The sequence below is a fragment of the Cotesia glomerata genome, linkage group LG7 (genome assembly GCF_020080835.1).
Source record: "Cotesia glomerata isolate CgM1 linkage group LG7, MPM_Cglom_v2.3, whole genome shotgun sequence".
NCBI classification, from domain to species: domain Eukaryota; kingdom Metazoa; phylum Arthropoda; class Insecta; order Hymenoptera; family Braconidae; genus Cotesia; species Cotesia glomerata.
The window spans coordinates 13,312,743-13,332,049 of record NC_058164.1 but is presented as its reverse complement, the minus strand read 5'-3'; the positions used below and the strand labels follow the sequence as shown (position 1 = coordinate 13,332,049).

Sequence of the window (19,307 nt, the reverse complement as noted above, 5' to 3'; positions counted from 1 at the left end):
AAATATGAGATTGACCTTGATTAAATAGATTTTTTTTTTTTTTAATGCAAAATGACTTATGGAATATTCTTTGCAGACATCCGAATGTAGCATCTTTTGTAACATTTAAAAGTATGAAAACATCAATGTTGCGTTGGAGACAAAAAATACGGCCTTCAAAAGTGACATCCTTAAACGAATATTTACGCGTTATTAATTTGGATAAGTGGATAGACTTCCGAAAATATTCTTTTGGAACAATAACTGTAAATCCAATAGTCATGAACAATGAAACTATAGCAGTGATTTTAGGAGATATCCAGTTTTTAGCACTCTTAAATAATATCCAAGAACTGCATATCGATGCGACGTTTGAAGTATGCCCTAGAAATATCTCCAATTACATACAACTATTGACGATAATGGCTACAGTTTCTGATACGGTAATTATTTTGTTTACTAATACATATTTTTACAAAGTATTTATGTCTGTCACACGTATCTTTTTTAGCTTCATGAAACCTAACATTTTTTTTGTACAACAAGCAAGATTATTAAACATAAAATGTTTGACAAAATTATTCTCGTCGTCAAAATTGTATATTAGGGTGTACCAAAATGTAACTTCCTTGCGGGACCTTTTAAAATTGGAATTTTGATTTCCGCTTTTAACAGAATTTGTGTTTGGGCATTTCCTGACAAATTTTGGGCGTAAAGGATTTATTTTATTTTTATTGAATTTGCTATCAGGAGTTTTGTTCGGCCGTTTTTGCTGGAATTTAAAAATTTCAAAATTTAGCCGAACAAAACTCCTGTTAAAAAATTCTATAAAAATCAAATAAATCCTTTACGCTCAAAATATGTCAGGAAATGTCCAATCACAACTCCTGTTAAAAGCGGAACTCAAAATTCCAATTTTAAAAGGTCCCGCAAGGAAGTTACATTTTGGTACACCCTATTGTATATATACAAAAAAAAATATGATCGACAATTTACAGTTGGTGTTAATGATCTTAATATTATTTTACAGGCCTTACCTATTACTTGGGTTATAATGACATCAAAGACGACTGCAGCATACACGGCAGTATTAAATCATTTTTCACAAGTGTTTGCTCCTCATATCAATCCATCATCTGTTTCTGTTGATTTTGAAGAGTGATTATCTTCAGCTATAGATGCAATTTTCCCCAACGCTAAGATTATCCGGTGTTACTTTCATTTTTTAAATGTAAGTTTTTTTAAATTGTTTTTTTTCGTTAAATAATTTGATAACTTACTAATTTATACGCAGGCTTCAATGAGAAACTTGAAAAAAAAAGGAACGAAATTCATGGAGCGATTAAAAGGCTGGCGAGAAGGTAAAATTTTTTATAGGAAATTGATGGGAATTCCTCTTCTGCCTCAGGAACACATGGTTTTAGCTTTCAAATGATTACTGACAAATACAGTAGATGATGTCAAAGAACAGTTCGCTGACTTTATAAAGTATTTTTAAGGTTGGTGGATAAAGCGCGTTACACCAATAAAACTTAGTGTATTTTTAACGGAAAAGGTAACAAATAATGAAATAGAAGCTTATCATCGAGTTCTACGGAAAAGAATGGGCAGTCACCCCTCAATTTGGCAGCTTACGGGTAATGAAAAGTTTTAATGATAATTGCAGTTATGCAAATATCGCTTAAATAGTTATGAATGTGAAATTTATGACTGCGAAATTTTTTCTTTTTCCAGAATACTTAAAAAATCTCCAAAGTGTTACTCGAAGTGAGTGGGGTTCGTTGATGATGGGTTTATCGATTCGACAGCCAACGGAAAACAAGTATATTAATAAAAAAGAGATACTTCATCGGGCCTGGAAGATGTATCAGGATAAGTTACTTGATATACCTAAATTTTTGGCATGTGTAAACAACTTTTTAGGCTGTCTTCAAAAATTTACTTGTATCACTGAATCTTAGCATTTTCATTTATTTGTAAATATACAAGCACATAATATTGGTAAATGTAAATAAAATATATCATAATAATTGTTTTTTTTGCATAAAAGGTAATATTGTAATAAACTATTGAGTAATTGTTTTAGCTGTTCATCCAGTACCATACCTCAGAGGAATAAACATTGGAGGTGATGATGGCATTGTATTTTTAAAAATTCAACAACCTGTAATTGGGGAAAATATTTTTTACGGTAAAATTCTCATTTTATAATTTGTGTTGAGTAATTTATCAGTTTAATTTTTTTAATTAATTTCTACATTCTTTGTTATAGTTAACAACCTAGCACATTCGAAATGTTCTTTGTGTCAAAAAAATATTGGGGATATGATAAGTCTTCCTTGTTGGCACTGGTTTGTTTGTAACTTTTGTGCTCAGAAATTTACAAATCAAGCTATTAATCAGAAAGCTGATTTACTATGCCCAATATGCTCTAAAATAATCCGTGCATTCCAAAGAATCATTGTAAGTGAATCTTAACTATACCAGTTACATACAGTCATTATTTATTTATTTATTCATTTATTCATACGCCAATGGGCTTTATACATTAGATTCACATCAATTAAATTTGGTTATGAGTAAAAAAAGAAAATAAAAATAAAAAGAAGGTAAAAAGAGTATCAAAATTTCAATAGAATTAAATTTAAATTAAATTAAATAAAATCAATTTCATTTGCTTTTTAAGTTTAAATTATAAGTATTATAAAAAAAAAAAAAAAAAAAAATATCTCGAGTAATTATTGCAAGATGAAATGAAATTGCACTCATTAAGAGGCTAGTGGTTATTGGTTAGAAGCAGTCTTTTAACCGATGATACAAACGATGTGATTGAAGTGTCAAATAATTCAAGGTGCGAGCAATTATCATTGATTAGATTAGCGATCCTATTTCTCGGACTATTATATATATATATATATATATATATATATATATATATATATATATATATATATATATATATACTTGACAGTAGAATGGCCTCCGTATATCAAGCCCCAATATGCCTACTGGCCTCCGTTACCGCAGGCCAATTGGTAAAATCGGAGGCAACTTGGTAACTATGAGTATATCTTAATTTTTCGTTATATAACATTTCAAATAAACTGTAACAGAAATTTTTGCCAGAGGTAATTGAGAATATTATACATATGCAGTTATACGAGTTAATTAGCTGTATTGATATGCGATGGCGCTCTCTACTAATATTCTTATACAATCTTTGGTATGGTACAGTCATATTAACCTCCTTATACTTAGCAGTCATATATGCCTCCGGGATGTGGCAACCTTGCATGAAAGTTCATGCGTGTGCCTTTCTATAATACTTTACTCCACAATACAAACGACAAAAAGAAAAAAAAAGTTTTTTTCTTACATGCACTAGTAGACCCTTAACAATTTGCGCAAAAACAATTTTTAACTTTTTTTTTTTAAGAAACTGTTTATAAATGAATAGACAAGTTAAACATTTTCACAAAAACCTTTTTTCTTATTATTTAATTGTCTTTGTAAAAACATGATGTTTTAAAAAAATTGTCTTCTCAAATGTATTTTTTTTATTGTTTATAATCGTTTTTTATAGTTCGATTGTTTAAATAATTTGTTAAGAAATTTTTCTTTTTTCAAAAGCCTGAATTTTTTCTAGAAAAGAAGAATAAAATTGTTATTAACGAAAAACCTTTGAAAAAATTAGCTGTCCGTCTTTTAGGCAAAATCTTAAAAAGTATTGGGGCGGGGGGGGGGGGGGCAAAAGGGGGGACTTAAGAAACCGTTATGATTTTAAGGACTTAAATATGCTGGTTTCTCTCATTTTTGGTTGTAATTGAAAAATAATAATCAAATTTCAAGTTGCCGTAGAAAAAAAAAATTTTTTTTTGCGGGCAGAATGGGGTACCCCCTGAAAAAGTGTAAAAAAATTTCATCATCCGAAAATGAAACATCGATAAAAAAATAACATTTTCTTATCGATAAGTCTACGAAAGAACCCAGAGAGATGAACAAATCACCCAAAAAACATTGTTAGCTGAAACAATACACTCCTAACAAAAATTGAGGTAGCAAAAAAAATTTTTTAATTTTGTAGTAATTGTTGACGGGTTTCACTTGAGTAAAAATAATATCAAGATAACAAAAAAGAGTTTTTTTGAGAAAATTCTAGTTTTTGGATCTCCCAGTGAAAAATTTTTTAGACTCATAATTCTCACGCAATTCCAAGCAATAGCACGAAAAAAAAGATTCGTAATTTTTTTGCACTCTCTTGGTTTAGGAATTCAGGAAAATTTTTTCAAGTTGAATAATCTTGTAGGCCTGAAGATCTTACTTTTTAAATCAAATATCTCACAAACGCATCAAGTGATTTTGAAGAAATTGGCGGCCTCTGACGCAGTTTTCTGAGCATTGATAGTTAAATTATGACACCAAAAATAATCCGAGAAAAATTTTCGAAGCTGTTTGAAAAATACACTTTTTTAGAGCAGTTAGTGTACGATTTCTCTTCATATCAACACATCACCCGATTTTGATACGGCTTGCAGTAATCAACGTCGTTTTTTGAATTATTAAAGAGCTGATTAGATTTTGGAATTGATCGTTGCATCTGTTCAAAAGCGGTTAAAAAAAAAATTATTTTAAATTTATGAGAAAGCCTAAGTTTCGCTGAACCTTATCGAATGACGCGAATGTCATTCAAAACAGTAGAGTCGCTCAAAAGTTATGAGAGGTTTACACTCACACATACACACGCTGACAGACATCCTCGTAGGAATATTAAAAACTACTTCCTAGGGCTTTAAAAATGTGGAGATCAGATGAGAACTTGATTTTCGAAAACTGGCATGGAACCAACGACTTTCCGGTTTTTTTTTTTTTTTTTTTTTTTTCAAATCATTTATTTGTAAAGCGAGAATTTAAAAATCTAGAAAAACAAATCTCGGATGTGAAAAAAAATTATTATGATGCACAATGACGATTAAAATTACTGTAAAAAAAGTTAGAAAAAAAAATTTTTTTTTCTTAAATTGTAGGAAATGACCTTAAATATATTTCAGAAAGCTGAAAGAGCTTTTTGGAAAAAAAAAATTTTTTTACGAAATTTCGGGGCTACCCCATTTTGCCACCCCTACCCCATTCCCCCCCCCCTCCCCTAAGTGATAGCTCTAATATTTAAAAAGTTTCTAAAAGAGCAGGAAATTTTAGTAAAAACGTTCTCGACTCCCGGGATTGTAGCTTCAATATTTATAATTTTAATTTAACTTCGAAAATCGGCTTTTGCGCGACAATTTCGGCATGCGCGTACTGCCACTGTAGTGAACGTAGTTTTTAAATAATATTTTTTATGCAACTCAATATTAATTGAAAAACTCGATAAAATCAAGTGTCATCTAGACACCTCGAAGAATATGATTCCGCTATAGTAAAAATTGTATTTTGAAAATTGTTTTATAAAAATAGTATGTTGAAAATAGGGTTCCGCGTAACTGCCGTCATATTTTAGCATCGGTGCGGCCGAGGGACAGAAGTCGCGCGGAACTCTATTTTCAACATTAAATAGAAATTATTGTTTTTCAAGCAAGAGTTCCGGGAGTCGAGACTTTTTTTCAGAAATTTCCTCTTCTTTATTAAGGATCCTATATTAAGGATCTTTTTCCGATTTTCGATATCACCTATAGTTATTGAGCTATTTATCAAAAACTGAGATTTTTTATTTTGTTTGTTTTTTGCTAATAACAAATTGAAATTTTTATCAAAAAAATAAAAAAACATCATTATGTTCAAAATTTAATTATGCAACGAATGGGTGGTTATTTATATTTTTATCACAATTTCTAAGACTTTTATCAGTAAATTTACATAGAATTCTTAGAAAAATTTTCGTTACTAATGTAACATAGTAATGGTTACCATTCTACATAAGAATAAGATCTATTCTTTACTCTCTGTGTAAAATTCATGGATGAAAAATTTTAGGACAATTTTGGGGTAATTTAGTAATATTTTTACGACAACGTTTGAACATCTTCAGAACTAATTCACGACAATTTTGAACGATTTTTGAATGATTTCAAAAAAGATAATTTATTTTTGCACGGTTGTAGATTTGTCTCAAAACTGATGGATGAAAAATTTTGGGCCAATTTTAGGACATTTTTGGGACACTTTTGTAATCTTTTTACAACAAATTGAAAATTTTTATTACTTATTTACGACAATTTTGAACGATTTTGAGAAAGATAATTTATTTTTGCACGGTTGCAGATCTGTCCTAAGATTAATGCATGTAAAATTTTAGGACAGTTTCAGGACATTTTTGGGACAATTTTCTATCCATTAAATCTACAGCTGTGCAAATATAAATTATCTTTTTTAAAATCATTTAAAAACGCTTAAAATTGTAGTAAAACTGTAGAAGTATCCTGAAAATCTTCAAAAAAATAAACTAAATCGACGAAAAATTACTTAAATGCACTATTTTAAAATTCTTGAGTATTTCTGAGATGTCCGAAAATTTTCCTAAAAATTTTCCTTATTGTGTCACGTTTGGATGTCCCACGCTTAGGACACTTTTGGGATAATTTTTTTTACACGGGTAAAATTTTTTTTTTTAATTTGAAAGATTAATAATTGTCGAAATAAAAATATTTTATGAATTTTCATAACGTCATCTTGTTGAGTATATGTTTATAGAAAGGGCTCCGAGAAACAAAAAGTTTATAGGTTAATTATTTAAACTTTCATACCGGCTTTTATGACAACACAAACCCGTAGAAAAATGTTAATTAACAATTGAATAACTTTTTGAAAAATTAACAAAAATTAACATTTATATAAACTAGAATAATTACATAAAAAAATTATTTTAAAACTATGCTCACTACAGTAGCACTTGCATGTTGAAACTGCTGCGCGAAAGTCGATTTTCGACGTTAAATTAAAATTATAAATATTGAAGCTACAATTCCAAGAGTGGAGAACAATTTTGCTAAAATTTTCTGCTCTTCCCGAAACTTCATAAATATTAGAGGTGTCACTTATACTTTTTGAAATTTTGCCAAAAAGCTGGACAGCTAATTTTTTAAATGGTTTTTTGTTAATAACAATTATGATTTCCTCTCCCGAAAAAAATCCAAAAAACGTCTTTGTCTAGATACCATTTCGGATCGTTTAAGCCATCAGCCATATTTTTAAGAGACCTGTAACTATTTTTCGCAGGAAATCAACTTCTCGACTAGACTATTAATATTATGTACACATAAATTTTTATGTTTAGACAAAAATTGTGGATATTAGTCCATAATTGTATGAAGTTTTATCCTACATTCCTATACTATTGTAGGAACTACGACTACTCAATAAAAGGGCAGTTCCAATAATTATATTCAAATAAATCATAAAAAAACATTTTGCTTAGATTTTTAACTGCTTTAATTTAAAATTAATTTTCTTTCGTGTGTTAGTATTATAGCTTTAAAATTTTTAACTTCCCTCAAAGAAAATCAATGATTTTCAAAAAATCGTGAAGTTGTTGTTTTCTCCTTGGTTTTAAAAAAATGCAAGTTTCTTTAATTTAAAAAAACCGGTTTTTTTTTTTTAAATTATATCAACACCCGACTTTTGATCGATTCTATAATCTCATCAACTCTTCTAATCAAAAAACGATGTCGATTGTTGTTGCAAGCCACATCAAAATTGGTTGATTTTTCAGAACATATCTGAATTTTAAATAATCAATGAAAGGTGGTTTTTTACTTCCCGCTAAGAAAATCGAAGATTTTCAAAAAACAGGAAGTTATTGTTTTCACCCTGTTTTGCAAAAATCGAGTTTCCATCGGATCTTGACAGTCCAGTCAAAATCGGTTGGTTCGTTCGAGAGATATCGTGAACGAAAGAAAATCGAAAAAAGTGTTTTTTCGGAATAACTCCGAAATTCCTCGCGTGATCTATTCAAAATTTAAGATTCTTTGTGAGGCTTGAAAAACTGCGTCGAATGCTGCCAACCGCGTGAAAATAGGTTAATTCATGCAAAAGTTATTGCGGTTTAAAAATTCAAAAAATAGTGTCTTATCAAATCCCTACCAGACTTTTGAGCTCGAAGAGCTCAAAGCATAGGAAAGCAATCTCTTTGAGCTCGGAGAGCACAAAATAACCCATAAATTGTATTTTTGATCTCGAAGAGCTCAAAAACGTCATTGGTGCAATTTTAAGCGCCTTAGTATAGAATTAGCGGGAAGTTGCAGGGACGACCTTCAGGGTCAACCGTTTTCCTAATTTTCTTATTATTTATCAAATCGGATTTCTTTCGAAGAATTTTGGTAAAGCTCTCTTAACCACGCTTACTGCTGCCAACGTTCTATAATTGGACGATTTTTCTCAAAGTTACTGCAGCTTAAATATTTTCAAAAAATTGTTTTACTCTTAATACAAACTAGACTTTTGAGTTCGAAGAACTCAAAAACGTCGTCTGGCAAAATTCAAAGCAATTTACATTTGAAATTAGCGGTAAGTTGCAGGGATGGCCTGTAAGGTCAACTATTTTGCTAATTTTTTATGTTTTTATTTATAATCAACAAAAATTTATATTATTTTCAAGCATAATTGAATGGCATCCATTTTTATCATGTCACAAGATAATAAAGATATATTAATTTTTTCAAGAGAATAATTTCTAATCATTATAATTATGTCGTAACAAAAATATGATTCGTTTTTCTTTTGTATCTCTTCAATCAGAAAATAAAATTATTATATTTTTATTATGTCAGTACATAGAAATAATTTAATTATACAATAACTATTAAGAACGATCATTCTCTATTCACTGATAGAAGGATTTATTTGTATTTTAAAAAATATTTGTTAATAGTTAACAAATCATTTATTAGAGACCACGTTTAAGTATTAAAAAAATCTTTCTTAGTATTTAAAATGATTTATTTGTATTAAATAAATCTGATATTCATTTATTAAATATTAATAAATTTTTTTAAATACTACGAAATATTTGTTAAGGCCCTGATAAAAAAAAAGTATTGAGACAAAGAAAAAAATATTGAAAAGTATTGGTTTTCTAGTCAATCCAATACTTTTCAATACTTTTTCCTTTGTCCCAATACTTTTTTTTATTTAGGGGGACTAAAAAGTCGTTTCTAATAAATGATTTGTTAAATATTAGCAAATATTTTTAGCTATAAACAAATCCTTCTATCAGTATAGGGAATATGCATATATGCTAGAGTCTAACGAGTACTATATTTTTTAGGGGTGTGCGAATTCCGTTCGAATCGAATCGAACCGAATCTGTGGAATCATTTCTTAACCCTTTGAGACTTCTGAGCATTTCTCCCACTCTTATAGTGAAATGTCCCCTTCTACATTTACTTTACACGCTCCCTACTCCGGCACCGCGTGTCACACTTTGGGTTAAATTAATAAAAATCAATCGATAATAAATTTATTCTTTATTGCACGACTCATGACGCGAAGCATCAGAGAGTGCTTCATGATCGAAAAATTTTTTGAAAATGCACATAGATAAAACAAGTTTGTAGGAATAAGTTTAAGGTTATAGATCACTTCTAAGAATAAAGTAAGTATTGAAAATCGTTTTAAGTAACATTGTCATTATTAACATTTTATTACAAAAAAGTAAATTAAACTTGAACCCAGTTTAATAGTTATTTAAATTACAAAATTTACAATGGTAATTTTTACACTTTTCTTTATAATAATATGCTTTTTACATCATATCTTAGTCTATTTCAGTTAAATTAATTGGTCTCACAATAAAAAAGTATTAGGCTCAATTTCATTAAAATTCTTAATAAAAAAAAAATGTTATAAAATTATTTATGTCTATAGCTAGTTTAAGTCTTTCAGAATTCATACACAGATCAATAATATCAATTAAAGTGTTAGAAATAATAGATATTAATAGAATATAATGTAAAATTTCATAAATATAAGTTAGTAAATGCATATTTATTATTACTTAAGTTTATATTCGTTATAAACATATGCTTTAATCTTTTTCCAGTACATATCCCCGAATAAGCTTGGATGCTTGTTTTTGAATTCCATGCATTCATCTATTTTTGGAGGCTTACGTTGTTTTATGTGGTTCTTAAAATGTTTGATTATTAGCTGGCGTTGTTGTTTAGTCCATTTCCAACGACCATTTGGTACAGGTGCTAGAAATAAAAAGTATTAAATAGAAAAATATTACCTATAGAATGAAATTGAAACCAATGAAGCGTTTCCTTACATTTGTTTTTGATGGTAGAAGAGGGTTGTTGGAAGTTTAAAACTACATTTTCCACAGAGTTTCCAGTATCTCGAATGACTTCATCATCGTCATCAGACTCATCACAGACTGCTTCTTCCGTTTCTGGGTTGATTTCGATTTCACTTAAAGATTTCCCTTTATACTGTTCACCACCACCTTGATCCATCAAGATTAATAATTTTGAGACTTTGGCTGTTTGATAAATATCTTGAGGTAATCTAAATAAAATATAAGAATATGGAATTACAAAACAATTGAAAAAAAAAAATATATCACAATAAAGTATTTATTTGATAAATTTCAATAGATTAAATTGGCATTATTTTAAAATAATTTAATACCAATATTATAATTATAATAATAATAATAAATAAATTTAAAATTCAGCGAATTCTTTGACGCATTTTTCGGTATTTGAGATTCTCAGAGGGTATATTTTTGAAACAAAAAGAAAGAAATTTTTGAAAAAATTTGTTAATAATATACTTACTCGTAAAATTGGTTGTGTGTTTTTTCATTATGCCCCATAAATTCAGCAAAGTGTTTTGTTTCATCCTTGGTCAGACTTATAAGTTGCATGACTGTTGCAATTTGCTTTCGCAATTTATTGGAAGAAATATGCGAAGGATTTTGTATTCCGCATTTATTAGCAAATTGTCTAATAATTGAATCCGCTCTTATCCATTGGGCACTGTTAGGGTGTGCAAATAGATACTTATTTTTTTCTAGCACTAAATTTGTATTTTGTCTCACTTTTAAAATCATATCCATATAGTCTTGCAATTTTCGTGGAAATAAAATCACTATAGGTTTCGTTCCCTTTCCTCCAGTTACTACTCTTTTGTAATGCTTTGTCAACTGTTTTTCAGATGGTGACAAAGTTTTTACTAACTCTTCCTGATTGGATGTTGAATAACTTGAATAATATGAATTCAACTCCGTAAATTGCACATCACCTATTCGTCGTCTGTTAAACAATATAGTCAAAGTAAGAGTAGCGTTAACTAAATTTTTATACTGCTTAGCATCATTTAAATTTAGTTGAAGGTAACCAGCAGCTATATCTGCCACCGAAATCACATAATCTTTAAATTTTAAAACATCTCTCGTTAGAGGTAAAATCGGTGGCTTTTTCCACTTTTTTTCATTAAGATCTCTCATGGCTAAACTGCTTATTTCCGAGGTCCACTGGCTGTTAATTAAACTTAAGAAAGTTTTCACTTCCTTTATTTTAATATCAGGAGTCTGGCAATTGAACATGGATGGATTTCTAAGCAGCATCGCTATCACAAGCTCAGATATTTGTTTTAACGCAGTGCCTATGTGCGGTGGTAAACTTGGAGACCTGTACGAGTTTGTTTCGATATCGAAGCCTGCAACTCTTTTCGTAGCGTCTAAAACTTTTTCAAACATAGATGGAGTAAGTACATCAATAAATGGGAATTTGTCATTATTTTCGATCTTTCGTATTTGTATAAGAAATCTCGCCATTTCTCTCATTTTTTGAGAACAGACTACCTTTAATTGTTCTCTTTTATGCATTTTTAAGTATTGTTCGCCGTAAAGAACAATTACTATGTCTGTTTTGGCAACTAAAGAAATCTCATCTGCTGCCATTTTATTAAAGACTTCCTCTTTTACCCGTAGTCTATTGATAGTATTACTTGTATCTAAACTGCAAGCTATCAAAGTTTGAGAAGCTGATAAATGTTTAATCGTACCAGGATCTTTCGTTATTTTAACCGCTCGACAAACTTTATGATGACGATAAAGATACTGTTTCGAGTAAAGCCCTTTGCAAGAAGCGCAAGGAACATATTCACCTTGTCTGTTTTTTGATTGGTAAGTCGGTCTAACAGTGCCTCTTAAATATTCCTGAAAATTCCCCTGCTTTCTAATTTGCTGAATTATTTCTGATCTTTGTTTACTCTTTTTCGGATATTGTAACATTTCTCTAACTGGTTTGGTATCCTTATGATTTCTCTCTAAGTGACGTTCAAAATTTGTAACATCACTTTGGCAGAATTGACAAAAGGTTCTTTTTTTTGTACGCGTAATTCCAAATGAAGAATGAGGTTGGAATGATTTATTAAAAATAAAAAAAAAAACTCAAATCAATTGAAATCTATACTAATAAATGAAGAGCTGGTTTTTTTGTTTGGTTATACTGCGAAAACTACTGAACAGATCGTAATAATACTTCTACTATAAGATGCAGCGTGTTTCGCAGCTAAGGTTTTAGTATATGATTTGTTGGTGATTGCTAATCCGGAACTTATATTTTTTTGACTTGAAATAACAAATTTTTATTGTAACTACATTGATTCTATTCGATTGTCATTTGTTTAAAATCAATTTTTCAATTCTATTGGTTATGTTTATATACTATGCAGAATTTTTCACTTATATGTGAGACCTACAATTTCCTTAACTGAAACTTTTGATGCTCATACAAATGTTTTTTTTTCATTTTAATTATTATTTATTTTTGTAAGAAAGATACGGGAATGTTATAATAATTGCACATTGAAAGTTACAATTAATATTAGCTAGAATATTTATAAGGATAAAAGAAATATGCCAATCCGATAAAATTTTAAGTCTAAATCCGAAAATGCAATTCTATAAAACACCCAGCGGAGCAGGCGACTAACAGCTAGTAATATTAATAAATTAGTAAAGAAATAATTTTTCACCTGCTGAGGCTCCTTGATGTTCTTCGGATCATTTGGACGCACAAAGTTTGGCGTCGAATTTTCTGTAACTTCCTCGTTAAAAACCGAAGAATCAAATTCGCTAGATGATCGATCACTATGATTAGTGATATTATTGCAGTAATTTTTATGAATATTACTTTTGTTGTTTTTATACTTTTTTGTTGGCGGTATTAATTCTAAAAGTTCTGACTCCGATTCACTTGACGAATGATTAGAAGATTCCAGGCACTAAAACAAGTATTGCAATGAAAATTTCAAATAATTCGTTTATGAAGTAAAAAAAAAACGTTTTCTTACGTCACTCATATTTGAATTTGAATATTCATAAGCGGGGTCATTGTCATCGTCGTTGAATTCGTAAGGGTCATCGGAGTAAGTTGAATTATTATCGTGTTCTAAAAACAATGGAAAATAAATCATCTTATGTTGTTACATAACTCAAAAACTATAATAAAATATATCAATTATTCGAGCAAAATAGAAACATGTTTAATAGTTACCAGTTTCTAGATGTTGGGGAGCATTTACATTTCTCAATCGTCTTGTTTCCATTTTGTATTCAAAACTATAAAATTAAATTCGATTTCATTAATATAAAAAATTTTCGGTCTAAAAAAATAAAGATATGATAAATATTGGGGTGGGAGAGGGGGAGGAGGCACGATATATGCCGTTTCATTGGCTGTAATAATGATAAACTTCATCTAAAATCAAATTGATATTTTTGCACGACTCATGATGCGAAGCATCAGAGAGTGTTTTACGATCGAAAAATTTTTTCGCCTAATTTCGGCAATTATTTTTATTATTATAGCTTTGTTAATACGCGCAATTAAAATATTTTGAAACGGGAAAAAACATCTAAATAGTTTAAAAAAATTTTCCTGTCTGTCAAGTATGAAACCCTGAAAACACTGTAACTTGCGAAAAAATTCATTGATTAAGTCAAATTTTTTATTTTTTAATTTATTGAAATAATTGTAAGTCACCAAATGCGAATGGCTAGGTAACTCAAAGTTTTTTATTTGCAATCAATAAAATTAAAAAAAAACCAAAAGCTGTATATATCTATATATATTAGTGTTTCATTTTTAGGCCATATTTTTAATTTACTGCTAAGAAAATTAAAAATTTTCGAAAATCGGGATGTTATTGTTTCTACCCCGTTTTTCAAAAACCGAGTTTTCAACAGATCTCGACGTTTTGAGGTCCAAGGAAGCTTCCCTGATTATTCCCGTAAACCTCTCATAACTTTTAAATAGCTCGTCCGATTTCTTCGCGGTTGACGCTACTCAAAAGGACTTGACATAACTTAGATCTGGAATAAAATTTGAACCGATTCGGACCAGTAGATTTCGAGAAATTTCAAAATACGAAACAAAATTTTTTCAAATAGGGTGTTTTGGAATAACTTTTAAATGGCTTAACTGTTCGATTCCAAAATCGGTTGATTCGTTCGTGAGTTATCGTTGATGAAAAAAAGTTATTTTTTCGAATTACACCGGAATTTCTAGCCTAATCAATTTGTCTTTGAAAGAATATTATGGAATTCAAAAAACAGCATCGAAAGTAATTTCAGTTTGAAAACTTATATAATAGTGTTTCATTAAACTTCAATCAAACTTTTGAGCTCGAAGAGTCAACCGTTTTCCTATAATTTTTTTTTCGGTTCTACCTGAAAATCTGAAAATTTATAGGTAAAAAAAAATATTGTTACCGAAAAAGAAATTCTAAGTTAATGAGAAGATTTATTTATTAAAACATTCGATTTCCCATATAAAAAACACAAGTAAAATTTTTTTTCGGTTTCTACGCTATTTTTCGGTTTAAAAAAAATTTTTTTTAAAACATTAAAAATATAGCTTTTGTAGGAAGTTAAATTCGCTACAATAAAGTTTCTTTGACCAATAGTTTTTGAGTTGTAGAGCTTAAAACATGAATGTTTTAATAATAATTGATACTCAATCTTCTTTAAATTGGAATGTTTTAATCTTACATTAGATGTTATTAACAATTAATGCACTGAAAAAAAAATTAACTTGAATCAAGAGAAAAATTCTTGAACCAAGAAAATAATTTTGAAGAAGTTCCTTGTCTAGAATCAAGACGAAAAATTTTTAAATCAAGTAAAATTTACTTAAACCAAGAAATGTTTCTTAGTTAAAGAATTTTTCAACTCGAAACAAAAAGATTAAATTCTTCAAATTTATTTACTTGATTCAAGTAAATTTTTTTTCTGTGTGCTAGAAAGCTATTAAATTGTTAATTTTAGAAACGAGATTTTGTGTTTAGTAAATAAATATAAATTTATATGCATAAATAATTAGAATTACTAATAGTGAATTTTTTTTTTCATTTCAGAGTTTGATAAAATTAATGTTTGTTTATTAGCATTAGGAAATTGCTTTCTATGACATTGCCACAACTTATAATAAGTATTGTTTCTGTTCTTTGTCATAAATTAAACTCTGATTATATAGTTCTATTAATTGAACTCCTGGTTTAGCAGTGCCACTTACGACGTGTAAATTTTAAAAAATTGTTACCCTTATGGAAATATTTTTCAAAAATAACTCTTAAAAAGTCTCAAAAACTCGTAATAAGACTTTTAAAAAGTCTTATTTTTTCTGAGTAAGTAAAAATAAGTATTGAAAAGTGTTAATAACTCTTGAAAAGTCTTAATAAGTCTTACATTCTCAGAAAAATGGGACTTTTTAAAAAGAGTTTTTCAGAGTTAATAAGACTTAATCAGAGTTTTATTTAAAAAAAATACAAGCGAGAAAAAAGAGTTAATAAGAGTTTTTAAGAATTGAGAAGACTTATTAAGTAATAACAATTTTGATGGTTAAAAAAAAAATAAAATGAAAACTTTAATCCATTTCAAATGAAAAAGTTTTTATGGTAGTTTTTTGGGGTTACATTAATTAATAAATTATTCAGTTTTTTAATGTGACAAAATTTTTGGAGACAATGTTAAAAATTTAACTTAGTACAATATAAATATAGTATATATTTGATTTTTTTCATACTTCTGTTTTAAATATCTACGATAAGAAGTATGATCAAAAAATAAATATTAATTTTTAAATATACTTTAGAATCTTACTTTAAATACAATAAATAACTATCGGTGCTATAGTTCATAAGTACTAAAAAAATATTTAATTATAAGTTATATTTCGTTTAGATTTAAAAATACATGAACAATTTTTTTTGATAAGAACGGTACATTAAGCACTTAGATTTATTGCAACAAGCTTTTTCCTATTGTACAAATGAACTCAATAGACCATATGTATAACGCAGGAATATTTTAGTATAATTAAACTTACACTTAATTCTAATTTACTCGAATAATCTTAGTTTATACAGGTTAATACATAATTTTGTACACAATCGATCAACATATTTACTTCTTCATAGCTGCAAAGTGTTGCAAAATACTTTGTCATAAAAAACAAAGCTTTATAGAAAAATGGTATTTTCATTTTTTCAATTAGCCAATTTATTTAAACTTCGTTATAATCGAAATTTTTTGTACAGATCTTAAATTTATATAAATGAATAAGTAAAATATGTGTATGTGTAGAAAATATTTAAAAAAAAATATTGAACTCCCGACGTGAAAAGTTTGATATTTTTTAAAAACATATTCTGAACATATATTTATTGAGTCTATTCATTAATATAAAATTAAAATCTGTCAAATAAATTTGGATAAATATGAAATCAATTATATTTAACACTAGATTATTGTAATATTTTCAGATTTATTTTTTTGAAAATAATTTTTGGTACTATTAATTTATAAGCCAAGTAACTATTGATTAAAAAAAAAAAAAAAATGTTATTTACAAAAAATTTTTGAATTGATATGTACATAAATAGTTTCATCTATTTATTTGTACATTAAAAAATTATTTGTATTAGTACCATTGAAAATAATGATTTTTAGTAGTTAAATATGTTTACATTACTAGAGTCTGTTAATTACGAATCCTACAAATTTTTTTAAACTACTAAAAATAACTTCTCAAGTTTAACCTTAATTATTTTTTTTTGTATCAGTAATCTTGTAATATAAATTTAATCGTGTAATATACTATTATTTAAAAATAATATTATGTAATAGTAATGATAGTAAGTAAAAGTAGTGAACATTTTATTATTTAGTTGTGAACATTTAATGATTTTATGATAAGTACTTTTAATTTCAGTAAATTATTTCTTTTAATACTTAATTCAGACAATGAGAATTGCAATAAGTAGGTTTTTTGTAAGACTTGCATTTTAGCGTTGAATTTGAAAAAGACATGTTTTTTTAATTTTTATAACCATATTATACATATAGATATTGTTTTTTTAATCACCATAACAACCGTGTGGTATAAAAATGGCATAATGCCTATTTTGCACTGAAGTTATCATACATGGTTGTAATATCATTTTCACTTCACAACATTGTAAATTTTCGGTGATCAGGCATTCTTCAATATTATGAACAGTTACAGTTCTCGATGAATAAAAATATTTCTTTAATTTTATTATTTCGTGATAAAATATATATATTTTTTCTTCAGTTTTATCAAAATTGAAGTAACAAACGTTTTGAATAATACCAATCTTGCCATTTTTTAATAATATTACGGAGTCATCTATTTTTTCACATGAACGATAATTTTTTGACGTATATCTTTTACTGTTGTAAATAAATCTATTGAAAGACTTACATTTATCAAATCTGTGTAAAAATTTTCGCTCGTTATCGTTCAAATTATATTTTTTACCGTTTCCGACAAGTATACAACCATCCACGTCAAAAGTATTTTTCAAACGCCCTGTCAAATTTTTTTCACAAAATTGTAAAAAGTTTTGGCTGATATTAATTTTATTTTTTAATGGTGATAATGCTTTTTGGAATAAATATCGTCTGGCGATTTGGATAGTGATATGATTGGGACTCTTTTGCAATTTCAATAAAAAATGATTTTCATTTTCGAAAATGAATGTGTTATGACACCATAAAGGCCCTAAGTTTTTTACACTTTTTACTATATGCAATAGTAAGTGGACATTATATGTCATTGCTTGTTTCCCGAAGTATTCTTGATACGTTACTACGTATCTTAATAACAAAGAGTCAGCCGTGTCCAGTTCATCATGATTAATTGTATCAGATAATAAAATACGAAGAGCTTCCACCAATAGAGCTAAATGCTCTAAATATTTCTGGGGAAGAATCCCCTTTAAGCATATAAGCGAATAAAAAAGAATCCATGACCGCCATTCCGTTGCCTTCCACATTTCTCTTTCGGTTATTTTTCTTGGAGATCTCGTGATACATGTTGGGTGTTTAAAATTCAAAAGTTTAGTATTTATTGATTCCACTTGGTTCGGATTACCCACATAATAATCTTCACCGAATGAAGATAGTACAATATCAGTATGTTGTTTTACTACACCTAATAAAATAGCGTGCATATAATCAGGTGACATTCCATCCACAATGTTAAAATATTTTAAATTTATTAGTGGTGACGGCCCCCACACACCCATAACATCTTTGCCATATTTATTACCGCCAGCAAGTAGCATTTGTTCTTTAATTAATTCGTCTGTTCGTTGTCTTGGAACAATCATTGATACGGTATATTTTTGGCTATTATTGATGCGTTCCGTCCGATGTTCACAGAATGTACATCCGTAAGAACCATTGTATTGCTTCATATTTAAAATTTTACATCTTGCAACTGAGTCTACTACGGCACATATGGGAATGAACTTGCTGGTAATTGTTTGTTGTTGTAGTTTCCATTGTACACCTTTGTCCGATAATTTATTGGCTTCATCAACGAATGGTTGCAAAAAAAGGAGCATGTCGGGTTCTTTTTTATCAATCCATAAGCCTGTCATAATCATATGCTTAGATTGAAGTTTCGAAGAGAACTCATTGATACGAGCATATATGGGCCAGATAGAAAGCTTGCTTGATTTCGATGGTTGACAACCGTCAGTGTTAAAAGTGTATGAAAAATTATATTCATCTGAAAGAGGGTTATTTATCGTAGATAATTTCTTATAAATTTTTCCATCCCTCATATTTTGAAGATCACTATTGCTGCAATCATCTCTTTTATCTTGACGATTTTCCATTAAAAATTGTTGAACTTCTGGATCTTCCAAAATTGATTTTAGTTGTAGAGAGATATCAAATGTTAAAAAATAAGCAATATCTGACGATTTCACATTTTTGTCACAAATTTTACACTGGAATTCATCTTTGTTCAATTCTTTCTGAGCTCCAAAATAATAATTACATTCTTTGCAGTATA

At 28.5% G+C, this 19,307-nt stretch overlaps 2 protein-coding genes and 2 long non-coding RNA genes across 4 annotated transcripts in view; 2 read left to right on the top strand and 2 right to left on the bottom strand.

Annotated features, from left to right (window-relative positions):
* The first annotated feature begins 262 nt into the window (after positions 1–262).
* LOC123268919 lies at positions 263–1,610 on the top strand. Its single transcript, XR_006510328.1, has 3 exons — positions 263–422; positions 1,010–1,210; positions 1,274–1,610. It is a non-coding gene; the product is annotated as an uncharacterized LOC123268919 (long non-coding RNA).
* A 344-nt stretch (positions 1,611–1,954) lies between these two features.
* LOC123268920 lies at positions 1,955–2,342 on the top strand. Its single transcript, XR_006510329.1, has 3 exons — positions 1,955–1,980; positions 2,066–2,170; positions 2,252–2,342. It is a non-coding gene; the product is annotated as an uncharacterized LOC123268920 (long non-coding RNA).
* Positions 2,343–9,944: 7,602 nt separating this feature from the next.
* LOC123268918 lies at positions 9,945–12,322 on the bottom strand. Its single transcript, XM_044734381.1, has 3 exons — positions 10,749–12,322; positions 10,238–10,476; positions 9,945–10,163 (listed from the first exon to the last, which is right to left on the bottom strand). Exons 1-3 carry the CDS (start codon positions 12,206–12,208, stop codon positions 9,961–9,963), a joined length of 1,902 nt encoding a protein of 633 aa, XP_044590316.1. The 5' UTR covers positions 12,209–12,322; the 3' UTR covers positions 9,945–9,960.
* A 532-nt stretch (positions 12,323–12,854) lies between these two features.
* LOC123269615 overlaps positions 12,855–19,307 on the bottom strand; it is a 33,695-nt gene continuing 27,242 nt past the window's right edge. The window contains exons 2-5 of the mRNA XM_044735448.1: positions 13,476–13,540; positions 13,273–13,370; positions 12,955–13,203; positions 12,855–12,860 (exon numbers count right to left, since the gene is read on the bottom strand). Of these exons, the coding sequence (XP_044591383.1) occupies positions 12,855–12,860; positions 12,955–13,203; positions 13,273–13,370; positions 13,476–13,527 (405 nt within the window). The 5' untranslated portion in view covers positions 13,528–13,540. The remainder of the gene's footprint in view (positions 12,861–12,954; positions 13,204–13,272; positions 13,371–13,475; positions 13,541–19,307) is intronic.